Raw genomic sequence first — 25,799 nt, forward strand, 5'->3', positions numbered from 1 at the left:
CATTACGAATTTTAAAATCTGGTCGTTATCTTATATCAAATACAAATTAAAATGATCAGGAACATATATAATGTGATACAATTGTTTATAGTATTTCAATTAAAATGATTAAACAAAAGGACAATCAGAAGATTTAAGGTACTTAATATTAAAATACTTAAAATGTTCAATACATTAAGTATGTATGAATCTACATCTATTGCTAATAAGAATTAAAATTTTAAAAAATGATAACTTTTATCATTAAAAATGTTTAAAACTATCACTAAAAATGTCATTGTTTGTATGTTAGAAAAGAGTATACCATTTTCAATAATAAATCAGTCAATTAAAATATAAAGAACACCTGTGGGATGCAAACGCTACCCTTACACCATGCGATTGACACCCCTACTGAACGACGATCCCGAATAATAATTTTTTTCTCTCATTCGATTTAAATTTTTATTAATTTCGAGTCGTGTGGAAAAAACAATCGTGAGTAAAAAATGTATAATGGTTTAAATAAAAAAATATATCAAACGAATAGGTCGGTTGCCAGCCACGAAGTCTTGCAAAAAAATATTAGTTTTAAACGTGTAACAAATACGTAGTTTAATTTATTGAAAACGCGAACCCAGCATCCACTGTCTCCCACTGAATGTATACAGTGTAAATATTGTAATATTTTATATTAGACAAATATATAGAGTAAAAAAAAAGTGTTTGGTATATATTTTGAGTTTATTTTTATTTACAATAACTAAAAAATATCGTAAATTTACTATAGCATTTTTTTTACCATTGTTATCATTAATATTAAATTATTACAATAAAAAAATTAGGAACTGGTAGATTTCTCTGTTTTTTGTTTTTGTAAAAACTTATTTTTTTTTACAACAGTTATAATATAATATTTATATATATATATCATATATTATACTGTAAAAAAGGATTTTTATTTTAGCGTATCTAAAATTCATTATACACATAAATACAACAACACACTGGCTGGAGGAATGAGGGAGGGCACAGGGCAGTAAGCTTAATTTGATAACAACAAACTGGTAGTAGGTGTGCTCGAAGAAACAATAATACAAATCTACTTTTTCAACAGAGAATAACAGCAATAATTTACATTAAAAATAATAATAAATAAATAACTATAATAATATAAAATATAAAAACGCATAAATTTCAAATTTACCACTTTACACAATTTTCTTTTATATATAAATCGAAAAGACATTTTGTTTTTTTAAAAAAATATTCACAATTCCTCGCTTTCAAAATACAATTGGTTTTTAGTTATAATTTTTTTATGCATTATTAAGCATTGGGAAAAAAAAAATGGTAACCCATTATTAATAATAATAAGATGGGAGGAGGAAAAAAAAACAAAACAGTTTAAAACAATGATTCTAAAAATTATAAAAAAATAATAATATCTATATATATTATGATGGAGATACACACAGAGATAGGTTAGCAGAATTATATATATATGTATACATATACATTTATTTATATATGTATATATATACATACATACATACATACATATATACATTTACAGACATATATAGGGATTGTGGGCCATTATGGAGACAACTAGTTGAAGTCTTGTCACGCGGACTTGTTTTGTTTTTCGTTGATATCGAAAACAAAACACAAATCGCTATATTATATATATTATATATAATATATGTATATATGTATCTATAAATTATATATATATTGGCTCAGACGATTTTTTTTTTTTTTATATATTAATATATACGTTTGAGGTTAAAAATGTCACGAAAATTACGATTTTATACAATATAAAACACTATAACATGATCAATTTCGAGCGCGTTTTCTACTATAGCGGCACGTATTTGCGTTAATAATATTTGGAGCAAAACAGCAAGCAAATAAGAAAAACGCGATGGTGACACCACGCCAGGGGATCGACGACGACGACGGTAAAAATGAATATAATCAAAAAATGAATATCAAAACTATTTGAATTATGTCAATTAGCGTCATCGATTATATGCCACGGCGTTGCTCACGACATATCCATCGTACACGATACACAAAAGTTGAAAAAATCCGTTTAAAAACAATTTTTTTTAAAATTTTATTACATTCGATTTTGTATTTCTCAACTCCAAATTTTGCACGTGTCGTATGTAAAATCCTTAACGTAGCTGTTGGGCGTCATCACCGGCACGTGACATCGATGTTGTGTTTTCGCGTTGTAATTTGTGTGTCTAGCTGCTGACTGACTGTTGTGCCATGTGTAGTAGTAGTATTTCCGCGGCGTCACGCTTGACACCAAACATTGATCTCCACGTGAAAAAAAATCGTCATCTGTCGTCCGCACGGATTGTGCTGATTATAATAACTTTGGAATTAGCAGTCGTTTCATACGATCAAAGGTTCTTGTCGCGAACTCTCATCCGATCGGCGGCCATCGCCGGAGGATCGCGTCGACTGTTCCTACGGGGGAAAAAACAAATATAATTCGTTAAAAAATTGTATTTTTATATTAAGTATTTATACGATATTTAACAATATTGTTTCCCATACTATACTGTCGTCGTCGTCGTCGTAATAGTAAGTTTATAATAAACGCGCGTCTATTTTTTTTTTTTATTTTTATATATAACTCGGACATTAACATAATACATTATAACCAACCTCACGTCTCAATTACAATGATTTCGCCCACGATTTGTACTTAAATTACCACGGTAGAGAATATAATATAGTTATAATAACAATGATAATATATACGCACACGATGTTTTCTTTCCCTCCCGACGTTATAAAAAAAAAGGTTTCAATGAGTATATAGTTTTATACGCGCCGCCACTGCCGCCGTATATATTTTCTTTCTTCGTAAAGAATAGAACGCCGACGACTAGTATATAAAAAGATCGTAAAAACCATATATTAACGTATAGATCAAATTCGCATCCGACTCTTCTATATACATATACACACACATATATATAATATGTGTGTGTTCCGTGCTGCTTAGCATACCCGCCTGCACCATATTTGGACAAACTATATACAGTGATGATTGTGTGAGTATATGTTGGCTTTAAGGCGCACAGAGTGTATTATTATTATCATTATTATTAGAGTTTCCTTTTTTTTTTTTTTAATTAAACGAGATGCGGCGGCATTTATATTATTATGTATTCACGTGTGTAGCAACAATAATCGTCGACGACCATCGACCTAAATGATTAAAACCGAAAAACAGAAAATAAAAATAAACGCGTGGGTTTATTCGTAAAAAAATATAATCCGTTTTTGTCCAATAGAATACTGAGGTAGTATTTTGTATTATACTCATGTATGTATGTATTTAATTTACACTCACTGTGATTACTGTCTTTAGGGGAATTGTGATGATCGTGTGCTTCGGCCGGTACGAAAACGGCCGCTTTTCCGCGTCCGTCCAGTTACCGTCTACCATTCTATAAACAAGATAAAAAACACACACCGTTTTAGACGATACTATTATATAATATGTTTGTACAGATTATAATGAGTGTAATGCGACAACTCTGCAGATGGCTAACTTACGAGACGTCGGCTGCGTTCAACTTGAGTTTCCGCTGTCTCTTGGACCTGACGTAAAACGTGGTACAAATTATGAACACTAAAAGTACCGCCACGCTGACTCCCGATGCTATGCTGGCCGATTCAAGCATCACTTGTCGCCGGGCAGCTGTAAAAAATCAAAAATCGAAATAGTTAATACACGAACGACAAGTCTATATCATAATACCCATTTATTGCATACAATAGTATATAAAATATTTTGTACACACGCATACACACGCATGTATAGCAACTGTAGTTTAGGTCAAACTTTACCGTCGTGTAAGACACACTATATACATGCCTATTGGCTATTATTATAATAAGTATGCGTTTACTTTGTATACGCTTTTATTATCTTATCGTTATTTTCATAATGGACCTAGTAAAATCGTATACTATTTATGTATATATAGCGTAATATATATATATATATATAGCTATATACATGTAATCGAGCGGTGTCGTTTTCTTTTTTATTATTATTATTTTAATAACGCGACGGGCGCTGCAACGGAGGAGGGATGATGGCGCATACCTATAGTAGGTAAATCATTAGTATGCCGGACCGAGCGCGGGTTTGGTATGCGGTCTCGTTTCTTCTTTGCCTCCCCCTACACCTGTGCACAGTCTATACACAATGTTATATAAGTGCGCGCACACACTCACACACTCACACACACACACACGCATACACGCACGCAAACACATACACATACATTTATGTACACGTATATAATATGCAAACGCAAGTATAAACCTACAATATTATTACACACGTGCTTGTGTGTGTGTGTGCGCACCGGTGTCCCCACGGCCCATTCATGCGTCCGATGCAGTTTTGACGGTCAAGTCTCTCTCTCGCCTCGTCGGTGAATTTTCGTCATCGTCTCGACGTGATGGCGCGCGAGCAGTAATATACATCGTAATAATAACAATATTAAATCAAATCGAAATGTGGCAAACTCGAATGACGGTGGCGGTGGCGACAGAGACGACGAGGTCGTGGAGAGACGACGGTCGGGTCGCCTTCAAAAAGTAAAAAATAAAAAAATAACTCACACAATGTAACCTCCTCGTCCTCTTCCACCACCACCACCACCACCACCACTACCTTCACCACCGCCTTCGCGCCGCCGACGGATTTGTTGTTTCGTTTATGTTGTAGCAGCGGCCAGTAATAAGAGATCGCGGCGGACGGCAATCAATCGATTTCGTCAAAAGCTATATTATACGCTGCACAGGTCCCCACCCCTCTCGGCCACCCAAGTAACACGACATCGTTTTTATTGTTTTTGGTTTTTAGTTTATTTTTCTTCTTTTTTTTTCTTGTGTTAGTTCGTTTCACAATTTAGAAATAGCGCACAGATGATTGTGTGCACCGTTTGAGTGGTGTACTCGACGGTTTTAATAAACCGCCGTCCTTTCTTGGACGGCGCCCAAAATCGCGGTCGTAATAATAAAAAGAAAAAAAAATGTAAATCGGTAGGCTTCGCGTGTTGATTTACTCGTACACAGATTTTTATTGTCATCTCCGCCGCTACCGAGCAGTAATTATTTTCGGAGGAAAAAAAAATCCCGTTTGTAAAAATAACGACGTCCATCAACCGCTCGCGCGTTTTACATACGTTATGTATATACCTACGTATATAATATGGCGTGGGGATTGGGGTTTAGTCTATCAAACCGCTCTGAATACGTTTATGTGTGAGTGTGTATGGATGTTTTTTTTAATTTTTATACCCGACGTATAATATACACGCCAGAGTTCTCTGTAACTCCTCGGTATCATATAATAATAGTATAATATAATGATAGATGAATGCGTGTATATAAGGCACATAATATACGAGTAATATCATACGTATTATACTACTTACTCGTGTACGAGCCGTCCAAATTTTTGAACTCGCATCTCTGTCCCATGAAACCGTCGGTACACCTGAAACACAAAAAGCGCATTATATTACAACAAAACTGGCCAAATAATATATAATATTATGATATTATTTTAAATTTATTATGTTATAAATTTGTAATAGTAGGTAATAATAATAAAGTTATAGTTGTGTGTTCTCTGTGTAGCGTACGTATGCATGGGAAGGCGCGGAATTCTAATCGCTCGGGACAAATCAAGTAACAATTAAAACGTTATCGCAATGAAATTCGTATTGCCATTTAGTACTGGTATTAAAGAATGTACAAATGTATTTATTATATTATATATTTATATTTATATACACGTACTAATACACTGCAAGTCAACACAATATAACTATTAAGTGCCTGTGTTTGTGTGTATAATGTAGTTAAATTCGCATTCTGCGCCAAAAGCACTCCTTACAAAATTACGACGCCCGTTGCAACAGTATAAGTATTGCTATGTGTCTCGACCTTGTCCCGAATTGATTTTTATCAACAACAAGTCACTTCGTTTGTGTAACGGTCGCGGGTGTAATAATTTCTGTTTCAAAGGCCGTTTGTGCGTGTCTCGTTAATCCAATTCTTTTTAAACGTATACATAAGTAGTATAATGCAAATTCCAAGTAAACAAATTTCGTAAATGTGTACAATTTTCGAACATTGTCTGAAGATTTCTGAAACCGTTTCCTTCTCTCTCAATAAATAAACATATATTTATTATGGTATATACTATATACACTATAAAATCGTTTCCCAACACACGAGAAACCCACGTTCCATATATATACGCGTAAAGTGTATAGTGCATGTGTATTCGGTATTTCTCCGACTGAAATATGTTTATGCATGAGTAATTCAAATGGATTTTTCCTTTTTCAGCGTCATCGTAATTAATAAGCAAATGATTTCTTCGTGGAAAGTTACGTTTTATTTCTTCGTTAATATTCAAATTAAATTAGAAACAAAAAAAAACACATCGTAAATAGATGCATACATATACAGCGTGCACACGATTATTATTATTATACTTGGAGATTTACACAAAAAACAACAAACGTAAGAAAATGTTCCATCACAATATTTTTCACAGTAATAGTTCACGAATGAACAGATTTATCACAATAGAAAACGTCGAACGTGGTAGGCAAGTATATGTATGTATATAATGTCTATATGCATATATGTAATACGCGGTGTATTTCGCACGTTTATTTTTAACATCTAATCGCCCGAATCGACCGTTTCGGAACGTTAAACTCCAAAGTTTAATCTCGTACGTTACCTATGTATATAACTATACTATACGCATGCATATACACTAATTATATATTCCCTTCCAACAGTAGCTCGTGAAACGTTCGATCGGACAAACGACGTGCACGAAAACAATTGCCACGTATACGTAAATGCATATATTATTATATATGACAAAAATCGGTTATTATGGTCGATCTGTACAGATGGCATAAGATAATATAATAACAATAATAATTAATAATATATAGTACAACGTATAGACGACGATAAAGATAGCGATATGGAGATTTCCGGCCCACAATATTCGACACGAATACATGACAATACCGGCGAAAGTCAAGGTATTTGCGAGATCAAAAAGCTACAGTCATGTTTACTTAAATAGCGAATCGTCTAGCCACAGTCTGTACGCGGGTAATATAAGCACAACTGCGGTAAATACCGCTCTATTATATAATATTATTAAACATACCTACGTTATTATTATTATTATTATTATTATTATGTACTATAGAGTTTTCCAAACGTCGTTGTGGCCGTGCAGCTGCAGCGGACAGTTTTCGGGTGTGCGGTAGGAATTTTTTGAAATATTTGCGACCCCGGCGTACTGCTGCGCGCGACTCGCACGGTGGCGGTACGAGAACGGGAGAGCGAGAAAGAGATCCGAAGGATATCCGTGCTCGGGCATTAAACAGATACGTGACCCGCAATGCGGCCCGGGGATTATGTGCGTACACACACGCATTTAATAACGCCTGTCTATGTATATATATAATAGTGTGCAGTGTATGTGAGTGCAGTGCGTACTTCTAGTCCTCCCGCCGCTGAATTCACATAATATATTGTAACCCGTCCACCACCGCCGCCCCACACCCCGTTCGTTTGTATAATTCATATACATATATACACGATATAGGTACGTGCATATGGGTACGTAAGTATAATGCATACATAGGTACGTGTACGGGAGTGCGTGTATGTGTGCTAGCGTAGCGCCGGCGGTCGACAAAACGCGATACACTTACACAAGTATAGCCGGTATTTCGATGTAATAATTATTATATTATTACAGTGGCACAACCAGAATATTTTTAAAAGGAGTGGGAAGTCCGAGAAAAATGCTAGAAAATCGTTTTAATCATCATCACATAAGAATATAAAAAAATATTTTATAATCTATACTACAAAAATCTAATCAATATTCTCTGATGCGTTTATTACTTTTAATTAAGTTTAACCTAACACATCAGACAACGTTTTGAATTAATATTACAGTAATTGTCAATCTACAATACATAATGATAAAAGCTCTATAAAAAAAGAAAGAATTAAATTGATAAGAACAAAATTAGTATCTATTTTAAAATTTAGATTACCAGCCCATGTGATATAAAAATTCCCATAGCTAATTTAAAAAAATGTGCACTATAAAATCTAATCAATAAAAAAAATGCTAACCAAATCACACCGAATTTTTATTAGAAAATTTTGTTTTCTGATAACATTTAAATAATTTGATATTTTACATGCTATTCTGATAAAGGGAAGGAGTTCGGAACAAAACAAACCTTTTTGGATACGCCATTGTAAATATATCTATCATTTATAGGTACGCGTAGAAAGAAATAAATGATTTATTGAAAATCACTTATAAATAATTTTGTAGACAAAATACGCTAGATACCGTCGATACCGATATATTAATTTTTTTGTGTTTACTACAATCCTCGTTATTTTTACATGGAAATGTAATTGTGGAAAAAATCCAGTACGTTAAAAGGGGTACTCGTATGTTTATTTTTCGACAAAATGTGCTTTACTTCTGCTTTACGCACAATCGTTAAATAGTAATGGGAGATTAAATATAAAATTATACTCACTCGCAATTATACAGCACCGATTCGCCGATTTCGATGGCGAAACACGTTGCGTCGTTAAGACAATACCATTTGGCATAAACGTTTGGACAGGGGGTAGTGTGAAAGGTGATGTTCGGCCGTTCCGTAGGCTGCAACGGTCGTGGTTTAGGCGTCGACCTACTCGAACACGCGTCTGCAACATACACAAAAAAAGAACAAAAATTAAAAAAATTAAAAACCAAACAATAAATAAAGATTATTTCAAAGCGTAAAATACAAAACATGATTGAAAGGTGGTGCAGCAGCGATGTTACACCTATCCAGAGCTGGATTTAAACTATAAAAATCCTAGCGCTAGGAAGATTTTGAGGCTAAAACTGTGAACTTATCGTATTCTATTGACTAATTATAATGAAATAAAAAATTAATTATTATAAAATTAATCTACGATTAATGTACAAGAAAATCGATGATGACGATAAGATGTATAACTACATAACTCGCAACTTTACGCCACCGCGATAATTTATAATGTAGTCACGACCCGTAGAATACAATTATATATTTTAAAACGAACATTTTTATTTAAGAAAACCAATATTTTTTCTTAAATACCTATAGGATCCAAACCACAATTTTTCATATTTCAAGCCCAGAAGCCCCTTAAATGACATGAGGCCCTGGACAGGTGCCCTTAATGCCCTCCATCAAATCCGGTCCTGCGCCTATCTGCTTGATACATCATGATACATTATAATAATAATATATATTATGACGGAAAAAAACATGTGTGATGAATAAGACATCTCTATATATTATAATAATATATTATGCACGCGAGTCTTACAAGAACAATGGCCGCGAGTAATACAACACACCTATATAGAAGGGACCTCCCGCACGACGAGCCCGGACATCCGATATCTTTCGGAGCGCTTGGCGCGTGATAACGGTATACGCACTATATTATACAAAAACGTAGCCGGAAGGGACTATGTTATAGTATATTATTATTATGACGATGCATAATAGCGTACCACTGTCGCAGTTGCGATATGCTATATGCTGTTATGTCATATTGTGCATATCGCACCCCGCTCGTTTGCCGCTGTATCAGTTTAAGCACACGCGCTCGCACACAATGGTTTTGCTGGTATCGAGACGCGGTGACGACGATGACAAAGTGGAGGGTACGACGACCACGAACTACGACGATATTTTAACGCGCCGGGAGACCCAAAACGGATGTACGATTTGTATTCATTTCGAGATCATCGCGTCTACAAACACACGCGTGCGCACGCAGTTTTTTTTTTTTTTTTGTTCATCGTTTTATATCATGTCTATATAATATTAAATACCTACCTCTTGAAGTGTGTGTATAGTAGTTTCAATTATTACTTTATAAACACGCACGACAAGATTACAAGTTTTTCGTCTTTGGAGTAGGTATGACTAAATATTTCTACTTTATTTTCAAGCGGACTCATGCCTACAAAATGTATAGACATTTTATTGGTAAAATAATTAAATACTATAAAATTAGTCAAAAAATAAATTTATTAACCTCGATTTTTTTTTTAATGTATTGAACAATTTTTTTGGTATTTTTATAATCAGATTTTAAATCATGTAAATTTATGATACAGGATGTTATTTATTTATCATTTTTACTTATTATACAATGATTTACTTAAAATGTTAATTATTTAAAAGAAAGTTATACTTATTATTTATGTTGGAATCAGAAACGCTTTTGTAAAATGTATATAACTTATCGAAATAAGTGTACATAACCTACGTGATTATCAAAATAATTATGAACCATAAATTATGATATCTATATGCATATATAAAATATATAATTATCGTTATATCATGACGATTGTTTGCAATACTACGATAAAATTATTATATTATATAATAAACCCAGGTACCTACTATTGGTATAAAAATTCAAGTTTCATCATAATATCGTTAAAATTATGATTAATTTCTATTCATCGTGTTCTACACGTTATAATATGTGTGTGTGTGTGTGTTATAATATATATATATATATTAATATATTATATTATTTTATCATTGTCAACGTTTGATCATTAGCCATACGTATAGTCAGATAATATTTATTAATGGTGGTTAAAGTACAATTTCAAATGTCATTAGTGATTAGCCAAAAGCCAAGGTAGTTAAACTTGACATTAGTCAAGCATCGGACATAACCCGTAACATAATATATAATATATACACGAGCTGTGCAGTCAAAGAACTTACATCAGAACTTATCAGCGTTATAATCATAATACATTATTATTGTTATCGTTGAGTTTAAAATTTAAGACATAATAAATTAATAAGTAATAAATGAAAACGGTTAAAAGATAAACATATAAACAAAAACTTTTTAATGCGCGAGTATGTATATTAGAAACGCAAGTATATTATTTTATCAATAACGATTCGTGTGGTCTTAAGAAAATAACACTATATGTACTATATTTACCGAGCCAATCACTGGGCCCAATTGCCCCAATTGACTGCCAAGAACATAAATTTTCGACATTTATTAGCGAGTCGCTGAAGTAAATGCCCGACAACGATTATATTAACACGAAAACATTAAATTAAATATTTATAATAATACTATCTCTAATAAATACGTCATCTTAAACCGCGGTATCATCTTACAATAATACATACTGTTTTGTACATAAGTGTATTATACGTATACACATATACCTATACTGCAGGGTGTTTGAAAAATGTTTGAGGAAAATAAATTAAGTAGGTATACCTACTACCTAGGTTTAATACGGATAACGTTCCGTGTTTTTCCCTATTACGGTAAACGCGTGTTCGTGCGTGCGTGTAGTACATTATAATAAGTATAATCGACAAGAACACGGTGACGGTCGGTAAAATGCGCGTAGTGGTACCTATATAAATAAATGTTCAAAATATTATACAATATACATATATAGATATATATTGTGTCATGCAATAGTAATTTTCGTAGGGAAATGTCGTTAAGTGTTTATCCGCATTTTTGTTCATATCAAATTCTTATAATATTATTAATATACGGTAATTTATTTAAAACTGGATTCATTATATTTTACCACAGTGAACGGTGTTTTTTTTTTCTCCCGTCCATGGGAAATATCGTATTATATTATGTACTATAGAAACTTCTCGCTCTATACGCGCGTACATAGAAACCGCCAATTAACCGAGTTTTGGTATTTTTTGAATTACAGCACCTGTTTATTATTATTATTATTATTATTATTATCATTATTATTATTATTACAGGTGAACAGACGAATTATAATAACTCACTACGAGTATCCGTAGTTCTTATACGTGTATATAAGAAAAAAAAATATCAAATATAGAAGAAACCTAAATTCCGCAGCGCGAGATCGAGGCTCGCGTCAAGGGCGACTCATGCGTTGTGAGGAGATAGTCGTGAAATAATACGACGTGTAAACTACGCGTGACAAGTGACCTCCTCGGCGGTGCCTCTGCATCAATACCGACGGGCAACATCACACTGTGATGTACGTGTGGGCCGTGTGGGCATTAGGAGCGAAAAGTATTGTAATAACAATAAGGGACGAAGTTGTCTGTACACACATGGGCCGGCTGCAGCGAAGATACGTGCCGCCGACAAACGGTCTCCGCGAAAATTGCGGTGGTCTCTTCTCCGCCCACCTACGTACGCACACATTATATTACACCCATATTATGATGGGTAGGCAGGTAAGATATAAAAATAATTGTGTTGTCACGAGGGAGACGACGGCCGGTGGTCGTAAAAGTCAGACCGTCGGCAGCGGTGGTTAGGTCTTCTAGTTATGTATTATAAAGATTCACCTCTCTCTTCCTCGCCACACCGCCTTGTCGCACTCTCGACGTTGTCGGTACGTTTAAAAAAAAAAAAAAAAAAAAACGACGATTTTCTTTTCGTACACAAACTTATTATACTGCAACAGGCACGATACTCGCACTAATGTAATGTTATTACTTATTATATAAAAACGTAATACCAATAAAAGCTGGCGAAAAAAAAAATAAATACAAACACGGATAAAATAAAAAAATCGGACCGCCCAGAGTACATATAATATAGAGTGGTGCACTAAAACGCACGCCGCCACTGTTAGTCGAACCTATGTATGAGTGTGTTTATGTTTATATATATTATAGTATATATATGCGCGCGCGGCGTATGGCGTGCGGGTCAAATAATGTAATTAGTGGGCGGTGGCTGCGGCGGCGGTAACCGGCGAGAGAAGCGCATCGCCGTCGTTCGGCGGCAGCAGCAAGAAAACGCCACTCTATATACTGCTCCGAACGAGATTTACGAGGATAAAACAATAAATATAATTAGAGAGACCTATCACATCGGCAACAGTATAATAGGTACAACGCGTATGGTTACCGCCGACCATACGTATCGAAGGTATATAGGTACCTATAATATATTTATAATGTTCGCAATGTGTACACTGCACCCGTGTGATGTGTACCGTCGTGTGCGCGCGCGAGTATATACGCGTATATAATAAATAATAATATAATAATAGTGCAATATAGTATTTTCGGCCACGACCTACCACACGACGGCGGTGGCGGTCCGGAGGCGGTGGCATTTTTTTTCTTTTTACTTTTTTACTTTTCTCCTTGAGCCTCCTTGCGTATTGCCGTCGTCGTCCGCGGAGCGGGACCGTGCGTATCGCGTGATTAGCGTAAAAAAGACCGCCGCCAAAAGTAAACATTGTGCCGCGATATAAAGTGTATAGGTATACATAGGTACCTACTTACCTACCACCAATCTATTTATAAACACACGACGCTTTTGAGCTCTCCCAGAAAACGCGGCAGTGGGCTCTGTAATTACGGAGGCGGCACTTTTTTACGGATCGGTCGGTGGCAGCACAAATGGACAAATCGAAAATATTTTATTTTTTCTCTTCATCTCCTTTTGGTTAATAATCTGGGAAAACGCACCGCGACTCATCAACAAGGCATAAGTGTGCGTACCTACTTCATGTGTGTGTGTGTGTTTTTGTTGTCATTACTCATTATCCAACCAACCGACCCCCCCAAACGTGTGTTTAACTCGCGCGCGCAGCGTGTGTGTATGTGTGTGTAAAATGATTAGATCCCCAAAGATTATGTGGTTATATCATGGTTGTTTATTGTCTTTTCACCGTCGACACAGCGGTCACACGACGATTTTCACCGGTAATTCAAAATAAATAAAAAATATACCGAGTCACCGCCACTATATAATATACTTCGCGGTCACTGCATTTACACTTACGTACAACACACGCTCCGACACTCGTTTTCAAAACGTTTCCTATCGACCATAAATCAAATATGATATTATATGGAATAATTTATATATTAAATAATGTATAATATCAGTTCAAAAGAAGATTATGCAACAGAATTTTTAGTATTTTTTAAACGAAATGCGCGTTTGCACAGAAATTATATCAAAGTAAATGCCCACTCAATTTATTTCATGAAATCTAGCAAGAAGGTTTAAAAAATAAATTTGCTAATAAACGCCTAAAGAGGACACGCCAGCCACACCCGCATATGTAATCTCCATCTTACACACATACAACATAGCAAATTTTCGTTCAGCAAAATCTATTTTATGTCATTAGTTTTAATATTAAAATAAATTTACCTATTATCAAACTTAAAGGTAAGAATTTTATCTAGGCCATCACATGTGCTTTTCTTGATATTTTAATTTTAAACTGAGTTATAGCTATGTAAAATATTAAAACTTTAAAATGCTCATAACTCACTTGAAAATTATAATATTAATAAAAGCCTATATGATGGCCTAGATCAAATTTTTACCTTTAAGATTGATTATAGATAAATTTACTCTGATGTTAAAGCTAACAACATAAAATGGATTCTGTTGAAAGTTAGGCTAGCATGCCACTTTTCTCTTATGCCTTCGTATATATTTATTTCTGTTAATTATCTATATAATTTAACTATTGTGTTATAATTAGTATAAATTATAAATATTCTTTTAAATAAAATAAACCAAAAATATACTATAATATTATATTATAAATTATAAAACGGTTTAATTTTTTTTTCGTTTTTATCAAACAATTTTATGGTCATTATAAACTCACTCAAATGCCATTATTATACGATAAAATAATAGTATGCGAGAGTATACAATATTATAAGTCCCAACTATTTAAACATAGAATTATAATAATAATATAATAACTACAGAAAACGATAAACTACTAATAAGTCTGTTGCTATAATACTTTGTATATGGCAACGTATTTTTCGTATTATTCATTGAATTTTTAACTCAATAATAAACAGTGGAATATACAACTTTATTGTATAATATTTATTATGTTAGTCTTAGTCACTACAATAGTTTAATAACAAAATAGGTTTATTATTGTAGTCGAATATCAATTTATTACGATAGCTTTTTATATGCTTTTTTCATTTTCGTTTATTTAACCGTAAATAATATTTATGTTAATGTTTTATGTATTAAAAAAATAATTTTTCCCATTCAATAATAAATGGTCTCTGAGAACTAAAATACAGAACATTTTTAACCGAATATAGTTTTATTGTGCGTATGTGTATAAATATATATATATATATATGTTTATACTCTTTATACATTGTTAAGTATAATAATTTTATTTTATGTCGTCTGGAAATATATTACGTAAAAGACTACGTTCGGTCGAAAGAAAACGCACTATTTATTATATTTTATTATTTATACGATGCGAGATAACGTTATATACCTAAACCACAAAATAATAATATTTTAGACAGAGTGCGCATAAAAATACACGTAGACTGCCACGCACCTAGCCTACATGTTGCTCATAATTTCTATAAAATATTAGGCCGACAGGAAACCTTTTAGAGGCGCACAGATAAGATTGCTAAACCATATCCACAATGCCACATTAAATATACTGCAAAACTTAAGGTTCACCATTATTTAGACTATATAAAAGCTATAAAGAGTGAGAGAAAAAGAGAGAGTGAAAGAGAGAGTACGAGAAATAGAGTGGCGCGGTGGAAAACAGCATAATGAATAAACAATTTTTATTACCAAACCATTATTAATAAATTACTTATTAATGGTTAAGTCAAAAAGAATTGTGTTGCTTTCATCCGACAGTATAATATAATAATATAGGTACAACATAATATATTATATAAATTTGGACAAAAATGATTATTTGTTCAAAAACATTTCACTAGCTCGACTTGTTAGTACCTAAACACGGTTAGAGCTAATAGCTGCTTCGCCCTCCCCCCCGCGGATTTGTCATCAAAAATACAATTCTTAAAGTATTTTAGGAGAGTGAGGTGGCAAATATCGAGTTACACACTTACACTCAACGGCGACGTTAAACCTAACATTGTATGCGCGTAATGTTAAAACTCACAGAATAAATTTTATTAAAAGAGAGAAAAGGCTTGACCTAGAAATGTCTATACTCCGCAGTTGGTAGGCCTCAAAGTGACGATCGTTTGTTTTAATTCGGTCAAAACACTGCAGCAGTATAGCTAGTATTGCTGTGGGCTTACTGAACGCTGTTACGTTAACAGCTGACGATCATATTGGATACGATTAAATTTAGAATTTTTTTTCGACGGTACGCGTAGACGGTCGACGTTTCGCATGTGATAAACAGTTTACACTGTTGGAACTTTAATCAAACATATACGTTGAGTACCACTACGATCGTCAACGACATACATTATAATTTATAATATTTAATAATAAAGAATTATATAGAGCGTTATGATATTAAACAACATATTATCGTAGAAGCTATAAAAATAAATAATTTAATTGGATTTCTGTACAGTTGCATAGTTGATAAGGCACATACAAGTCACATAGATGTTATGAAGAAAAATAAAATGACGAGTAACACACATTTTTATGGTAATTAAATAATGACATACAGTACACGGTGTTTCTGTGTTAATTTGAATTTCAAATAACCGCGTCGGATTCTGATGCAAAAGTGCAATCTATAAAAGATAATAGAATACTAAAACATTTATGTGCACACGTACAAAATTTGTAAACCATCAATTCGTGAAATATATTACACGTACTTAATGACTTTCGAGTATGAAATACGTATTATTGTTGTTAGGAATAAAATATAATAGAGATTTCAAAACCAAAATGGACGTATAGCGTATCAATAGATTGCGCTGCGTGTGTGCGGTGTGGAAAAATACAATTTGTTCTACTTGGACAATATTATATTATATATATTATTATGTAAGACACCTACAAATGGGTTTAGGGTATACATAGTACACACCTCTTATATTACGTATACACTATACTCACAGCATCACGTCGCGCGCAGGGTCACCGCTCGTGAATAAACGGTGGCAGCGATCCGTGTATAAAATGCCATGTACACGCTGAATACACCCGCAGTGGTCATGGACAGCAAGTGTTTTGATAATTAATGATTGTGGGAGATTAGTTTTTGGACGATTTCCGAACGGAACGCGGAAATGATTTCCAAAAGACATAGCACGGTGCAGCAGGTGGCGCGGTAATGATATGAGCTCTGAACGATCAACAATATTAATATAATGTATAGTGACGCATTTTTTCCGGAGTAAAAAAAAAATCGATGTGTTTATCACCAAAAAAATTTTTACGCAGGTATACGAAAAATGTATATAGGTACATAAAGGTCCGTAATAAATATAATCTAAGGACATGTCAGTACAGGAATTTCAATTGAGAAGACATGCTAGCGGCAACGGCTGCAGCGCAACGAGGTCCCATTGATACAAACGGTATTTTTTCTAATACCGTCCCCTTTGCGAGAGACGCAACACACGCGGCGGTGCCTGTTACCTATACACATAATAATATATAGGTACGCGTGTTATATTATTATAATAATATGTATATTGTGCGCAACAGCGGAGGCAGCTTCGTTGTCGTCGGTGCAGATTAAAAAAAATATATATATTGTATAAATATTACGTTTGGTTTTCTACGTGTGCGATACTACAACACTATACCCCGATAGCGACGTCGACGACTAGCGATGACGACGTGCCGAAAAAGGAAAATAATAATAATAATAATACGTACATAACGTAAAATATCGGTTTTCTACGTTTTTCGTATAGGAAGAGTGACGGCGGTGGCGGGTGGGATAAAGAGAGCAATAAAAAGTAAGTTGAATACAATCATATTATTATTGTTGTTGTCATCAGAGGGAGGAGGCGGAGACGACCGTCGCGTCCAGCTGCGAGTCGTATACACACATACATATACAAAAATACACAAACCAACCGAACATAAGCCGACGGCGGCGGCGTATGTGTGTGTTGATTACGAATAATATATACGGCGGCGGGGCGGGTGTGGTACTCACTACTATAAGGATTCGGATTGTGTGGCCCAATGTATATTTGGTCGACGGGTGACAAATGACTAATGTCTCCATATATGTTTCATACGTCTCCGCCGTCTCTCTACCTCCGTATTATATATAATATATATATATATATATTATTAAATCAGTGGTGTCCGACGATATTTCTATTACCGCGGGATTTGTGTGTGTGTGTATGGGAACTCCCGCTGATTATTATTTACCTTACCCGACCGGAGAGCGTGAGCCGAAATACACATATATGTGTATCTATATATATATATGAGCTCGATCTTAGAGGCTGTAAGTACGAAATAGGTGGGGGTGAAACAAGTTGTTAGTGTAGTGGTGTTAGGGAGGACGGCAAGAATACGCGGGTTCTATCGGCGGCGGCAGCGGCTCAGGACAGTTTCGGATTGACGGACACGGTGGCGGCGAAGGACCTCCTCCGCCAGGAGCCGGGGGGTCCATGTGTACAAACAAGCCGCCTCTTTTTGCCGGCTTTTTCGGCCCTATTAATCATGACCGTTAATCGGTTGACGTCTGAAATTATTATTATATCGTATATAAAAGTAAAATATAATAAACAATAATAAAAGAAACCCACGCTACGCGCGCACCGTGTGAAAATCGTCATTATATTGTCGATTATTGTTTTTTTTTTTTTTACGATTCCATAAAACATTGGTTCCATCATTATAATACACATAGTAAGATGGTTGAAAAAAGTAGTAGTAGTAATATTTAGTACTTGTATCTAGTAGAACTAGTAGAAGTTAACTATAGTAAAAACAATATATATGGATAATGCGTTTGTTGTTATATGTCTATATTCTGTAATATATTGTAGTGGAATAGGTTTATAATAATATTAAACACACAACGACGACAACGACTGTTTCACGGAGAGAATTTCATTGCTATCCTTACAACACACACACACGAATAACACTTAATATGTTATGTATATTTTTCTCCTCTAATTATTCGCTTCGGATGGTCCGAGAGACTACTTCTCGTTAACACGCGCGCCAGCACAGTTATAAATCACCGAGTTTTTTTTTTTTAAACATATTATAATATACGCGTATAATAATGATAATGAAAAGCACCACGGACGGCGAGAGAGCGAGTGTGTGCGTGTCCGTGTACACAGTCCGAGAAAAAGAGAACAGCGCACAATTTGAATAAATAAAAAGCGTATATAATAAAAATAATAATAATAATATATAATATATACGGTCCCAGCGAGTGTCAGCATACCAGTTCGGTAATAAATATCACCTGGGCCGTTTTTCGGCAGCCTTTATGTGTATACCTACACACAAACGTACCCCACAGCCCGCGTATGTGTATAATATTATAATACTCGGGCGACACACGAAAGCGTTTGAAACGCGCCGCCGTCCGTCATGACACACACACACACACACACACACACACACACACACGCACGCAGACAGGCACAGACTCGTATGTACTGCGCGTACAATGCCCCCAACGTCACCACTGCTTTTCATCAGTGGCGACGGTGGTGACGACGACGACGACGATGACGACGGTTGCGTGCAGGGGAGTGTCGACGGGGAGAGATTGAGATTATTATTATTATTATTATTATTTGAGATTGTCAGACTCGAAAGAGGAAATCCTGTCCTATTTAAACAATGTCGCGCACAAACACCAGATAACCGCGGCGGCCATAGTATATTTAGTATCACCTGCGCGGCGTTTCGGGGTTCGACACGTTCCCGGGGCACTTGCAGCAGCCACACCGCACACACATACACATGCACATGTATGTGTGTGTGTGTGTGTGTGTGTGTGTGTGTGTGTGAAGAAAGTCAAAGATAATGTCCGTACACCGTTCGCGCCAGTCGGATTATTACATTATAATAATATTATATACTGGCGGTGCTCCTTCAGACTGTTAAACCCGATTAAAACGATTTCGTCGTCATCGCACAATAATATATAATATATTTATTATAATATACCGTCTACTTAAGACTTAACGTACTACATATACATGCGAGACGCATAGCGCCAGAACGGCTTAACCCACAAAAAATTAATTTAGTTTTAATTTATTACATTAAACATTATGGAATAATATATAGGTATAATATTACAAAGCCGAATTGGCGCAAACCTACAAAAATTGTCCGCTAGAAGTAGCTGAAACGGGATCTCATTTATTTTTTTCGACAGTCAACGTTAACATGGAAATAATTCATTTTAGAACCAGAGTACAGGATTGTAAACTCTATGCAAATAGTGCAAGATTAAGCTATTTGTTTTAATATTAATCCATTGGCATAACCGCTATAAAAACCAACTAAAATTTTAAAAAAAGCACATCATATTTAAATGGTATTTTATAGTTAACTATACAATAAACTATATTTAACTTACTATTAATTCATAATAATAATTCCGTAAAAAATTCAAAAGTTATACGAGTAGTATAATATGGTTTATTGGTTTCTTTTAAAATATTGGATTTACGAGACAAGCTGTACTGCTGCAGTTTTGATGTTATAGGCCTTAAATATGAAGTCGTAATCGCGTATCGGTGCTCTATCATATTATAATATTTTCTCGTTTGTTGAAAATATAGATGCCGGTAATATTAAATGAGATATCGTCACCCTAGTGAGAAGTTGATTAAAATATTAAAATCTGACTTAAATTATTATTACACACTCTTTAATCGTCGGGTCTTTAATCGCGTACGACATATGTTCCATTAATTGCATACTGGATATTAACGAGCGCGCCTATCGACTATTAAAACGCGTACTATTATATATAATAATTAACCTAACCTATAACTCATCAAAACCATTAATTAATTGGCACTTAATAATAGTCGACATTTTCTGACTATTATTATCGGTATCGATTTCTATTTCATAGATGAGTGGCTATGGAGAGAGATAGATAGTGAACGGAAACTAAAAGATAACAAGAGAGATAGTAGTGATGAGTTAATGAGAATTATTTATACAGTACGCATATAAAACTCTTGAAGAAAATACGAATATAATTACGTATTTCTATTATACTTCAATAGATAATTTTTTGTACTTGATAACTCACATCGTTAATATATTATACATACACTTTTGATCATAATATTTTAGGTTTATATTATACGTTCATAAAATGTCAAAGTTTTGGCGCATGCGGTTAAATGTAACTAAAAGTGAAAAAAATAGTGAAATAACTGTTTGAAATTATATTACTTTACCACGTTTGTCCGTTCGGAGCGTTCGCAGAAACTTCACAAATAAAATATTTCGAAGTTCTATGCAATGTTTCTACTATTTACAAAGAACGTTTTTTAGCCAGGGCGTCAGCCGTCTTGGCTGTAATTTTTACTGTGACATTTTTTTTTTAACTTTATTTATATACATTTATACATAAGATATGGGAAAAACATTATCGAACGAAATAAATTTATAGAAATGACGTTAAAGTGATTGTTTTCACATTTTACGACCGGAAATGAAACGCGCAAAGTCGTTCTCGGTAAACGCCTAAACTTTTGAGGCCAACGATCGGACTTGTTTCTGACCCGATACGGTCATATTTTATATAGTGGCAAAGTACTTTACACTCCACACTGGTGGCTGTGACAATGTTCGATCGATTTTTGGTCGCTAAATGCAAAAGACAATAACGCGTGTGTTCAATGATAAGATATTATAATTATGGTAAGGATTTTAATATATTTATATATTTTTATATTTATTACTGTTAGATTTTTTCCTTCAGTCGTGCATATTAAATCCGTTCGGTATACCTAATGTAAAGTCGTGAAGAAAATATACGCGTTAAATTTTATTTTGCATGTTTTTAATTTATACAGATATTTTTTCTAAAATTTAGATTTATTATATTTTATCGCACACAGGTGCTTGTCCATGATACACTGCAAGCGTATCATATCCATAACATCTTTATTATTGGTGTCACATTTATTCCGCATGAATTATAGTGTATTTTGAATGCAAATAATACAATTTTTGACATATTTCATTTTTTTCAGATCCGATTGTTTTAAGGATAAAATTTATATATTGCATAATCTACATTTAGTTCTACATATTTTTAGAGTTTTTAAGGTTATAAACATAATAACTTTATGGAATATAATTGTGTGATTGGCAAATCACTATAGAATTCACATTGTATAATATAAGATATTGATATGACTTGTTATTATTATATTATGTTAATAAGTTAATCTAAAATATGATAACATAAACTATAAACTATAAACATAAAGTATTATGTCAAAGATTAACGGAAAAAACGACATGTTATACATAATGCAATCGCTTGTGTTTAAAAAAAAACTTTTCAAACACGTTTATTTTTCTGTTTACCTAACTGGCGTCATTTAACTATGAAAAATGTTTCGATTGGTTTTTTTTTTTTTTTTTAATTAAATACGTATTTATTATTATTCATTAAATTTATTTCGAATTAAACGCAGTCACGTTGTGCACTATTAGCGATATTAATATTCAACTCCGATAAACCGGTAATCGTACAGATAAACCTGCCGTGCTGCAAAAACGATTGTTTTCGTACGATTTCTTCTATTGATCACCGTCGTGTTTTTTTAGTACGTAATTTTCGGAAACGTTTCCGGATCTACTAAATTAAATACGATATGAGATATGAATACTAATGATGAACAGTCACGACGAGTACAAAAAAAAAAAGAAAAACAATATTGACATACAGTAGTAATATAATTTCAGTCATGCGGAATGGTATTGTATTATACTCATAAATACAATTGTGTTGCCGCAAGCATATTTTTTTACCTATGTGTATTCAATTTTACACAATTCTGCACCACCATTACTTCTATAGATACCATACAGCGTAAACCTTCATCTACTTACCATTATTTAAAGTTAAATTATATTCCATTAAATATTGAACATTATAATGTTTCAAAGCAAAATTAGTTTAAACCTAAAAAAAAAATTGTCTAGTAGATGACAGATCTTTTGATAGTGAGTATAAAGAGCGATATCAAAATACTTCTCTCTATGACAGTGTATATGAGGTTATTTAGGCTGCTATATGAGTATAACCGATATTAGTTGAACCAACCCTATAAATATAACTTTATGTATTATTAAAAATGTATATAAGTATATTGTATAGTAGCCTATATATCCACTGCCATTATTTGAAAACCTAATTGAAGTTTAAGAAAAAGCATATTTAAGCGATATAGTATACAACTATGCTTACTATACGAGTGCCTACTAATAATTAAAAAAAATAATAATAATAATAATAATATGAAAATCATAAGAGTATGCAAAACTTGTATCGTAGGCTTTCTCTTAAAATAATAGATTTGCGGGATAACCTCGGTTCTGGATTACCTCCACTGCCATTGCCGTCGCCGTGTCGGCGGTGCAGGAGTTACATGTTGGTCGTAAGTATATGGTAGTAGCGGGCGTGTATACAAGAAGTGTCATAACCCCGGTTCGTCACAAGCAAGTTCTTACGTTACACGAGGAGTTAACCGTACACCGCTGCTTGTGCATGGCTTCGGGTTTTTCGGCGAGGCGGGCGCGACACACTGCTTGCAGCGACCTGCTGTTATTGTGAGCGCGTGCGTGCGTGCGTGTGTGCGCACGCTCGCGTATTATATGTACCGCGACAGGTCTACGGCGCGTTGTACCGCCGCCGGTGCGAAACGGTACCGGTGTGGTGTGCGGAGCGTGCTTCTCATTGCTCGCATGAGCTATCCAAACTATTCGCGCTCTGAATACACGCACACGCGATGCACGGCTCGGTGCGATAACGGATTGCCGGTCGTCACTTTGCTGCAAACGCGCAATCATATTGGCGATGCCGTTCAATTAATATAGTAGAGCAAATTTACCCATCATGTCAAACTTAGCTTTGATAAAATATTACTGTTGATATTACTGTTGATTCGTATGTTGGCTTTATAGATTTTTACGATGTTTCAATTTTTGAATGCGAGTCATGAGAGCAGGCAAGTAAAAATGTTCGAAACCAACGTACTTATCTAAAAAAATGCAGAGAATGTTCTCAACTTTATAAGATTTGATAATCGGTCAACGTTTAACTCTAATACAGTATCAAGCCGAACACAGAATCGATTGGTTCTACTGCAGAGCGCGAACTTTAGCGCGCTTGTCGGTGAGGGGATACAAATACAAATGACGGTACTGCGCTGACATCCTATAAAACGACAAAGTCTATTACTGCGTAATCACTGCGCATCTGCGCTTATTATACAAATGTACCAGCTATACCGTATACGATACAAGGTCGGTGACCATCGCCCTCATTTTTCCTCCTCATACTCATCACACAACATAACTACGACTAAAATATACTACTATTCCGACAGAAGTGCTATTATTGTGGTGTGTCATATTTATTGCGAGTCCGCGGCGTGTCGGAAATGAGAGAGAAATCTCCGACGATTTTGGTTTTCATTGACGGTGGACCAACAACAATGGACGTGATACGGGAGACGAGCGTCCGCGAACCTGCAGCGGTCCCGGGGGAGACGATGACACGTCCACGCGGCGAACAATCAACACGTCTGCATGTACAGACACACTCATTTTTAAATGTAAGAAGGCCGTCGTATTATTATATACATTTACACGTGTGTACGTTACATGTATATAGTAAAGCACTCGGTCACGCGTGATGTTAGGTTGGCATACGTGGGACCGTGGCGGCCGCCAAACGTGCCGCTTCCTGTGCGCTCCGTTGCCGCCTCCGACGACGACGACGACCGCGCGACGATACCGGAAACGACGGCGCATATGACGTCGACGTCTTATACGTTTTAATATTATTACATTACTATTATTATTAACACTTTGGCCCCTCAGCCAGCCAACACAAACGATTTCACAATATTATCCATTTATTCGGTGATACTCAAACTTCACTACTCGAAGCGTAATCTTATCTGACTAGTCCGTTTCCCGACTAGATTGTAGTTTTTTTTTCCTCCAATGTCGATTCGAGATGTCAAGTGTTCTTCAGATAGATTAATAATACGGTGAAAAAGTCAAAATGAGACAACCAACGTCGCCAACGAGATAGAGATCTTAACGGATACCGAAAAAAACACGTAACCCTCAAATTGTTTCTTTTTTTTAAGAGAATTTGGACGAAAAAATTTAACATACTCTTGTCGAATCATTTTTTAATAAAACTTTAAGCACTTTAGTCGCTCTGGTAAATTTCGACGCTACCACTTTCCACCTTCTGAACTGTAATAACACATATGCCACAGCTGGTCTTGCATGTAACGCTTTTCCATTAGAAAATAAGTCAAAGCTCAATAAGTCTTTCGCAGTGCATACACTTTCCGTACCTATAGTCCAAAATAATAAAATCGCTGTTTCTGGTACTGCTGTTACGTATGTAATAGATATATTATACATCACAATATATATTTTGAACAGGGAAATCGCGTATGAGTCACGTATTATATTCCAAATAAATTTCAATATGGGTCTTCATCGATTGTTTGTCGTATTATACCAACAGCAGCTACTACTATGTCGTACACTGCTGGCTGCCCATACGCACGCCACAGAAAGCTATATCGACAACGATGATTATTATTATTATAAGACGCGTATTGTTATATTTTACACCTCGTGCTGGTGTT

General features: G+C 34.7%; 1 protein-coding gene across 3 annotated transcripts in view; it reads right to left on the minus strand.

The window, feature by feature from the left end:
- Nucleotides 1–1,381: 1,381 nt before the first annotated feature.
- Nucleotides 1,382–25,799, minus strand: part of LOC112596168 (protein spitz-like) — a 58,976-nt gene continuing 34,558 nt past the window's right edge. The window contains exons 3-7 of one of the 3 annotated variants that reach the window (XM_025341664.1): nt 8,646–8,817; nt 5,466–5,527; nt 3,568–3,712; nt 3,362–3,458; nt 1,382–2,466 (exon numbers count right to left, since the gene is read on the minus strand). In XM_025341664.1, the coding sequence (XP_025197449.1) occupies nt 2,392–2,466; nt 3,362–3,458; nt 3,568–3,712; nt 5,466–5,527; nt 8,646–8,817 (551 nt within the window). In that variant the 3' untranslated portion in view covers nt 1,382–2,391. The remainder of the gene's footprint in view (nt 2,467–3,361; nt 3,459–3,567; nt 3,713–5,465; nt 5,528–8,645; nt 8,818–25,799) is intronic. The other 2 variants (XM_025341676.1, XM_025341671.1) reach the window with 2 other exon arrangements.

This window comes from Melanaphis sacchari, unplaced genomic scaffold (genome assembly GCF_002803265.2).
Source record: "Melanaphis sacchari strain LSU unplaced genomic scaffold, SCAv2.0 Contig0_pilon_pilon, whole genome shotgun sequence".
NCBI classification, from domain to species: domain Eukaryota; kingdom Metazoa; phylum Arthropoda; class Insecta; order Hemiptera; family Aphididae; genus Melanaphis; species Melanaphis sacchari.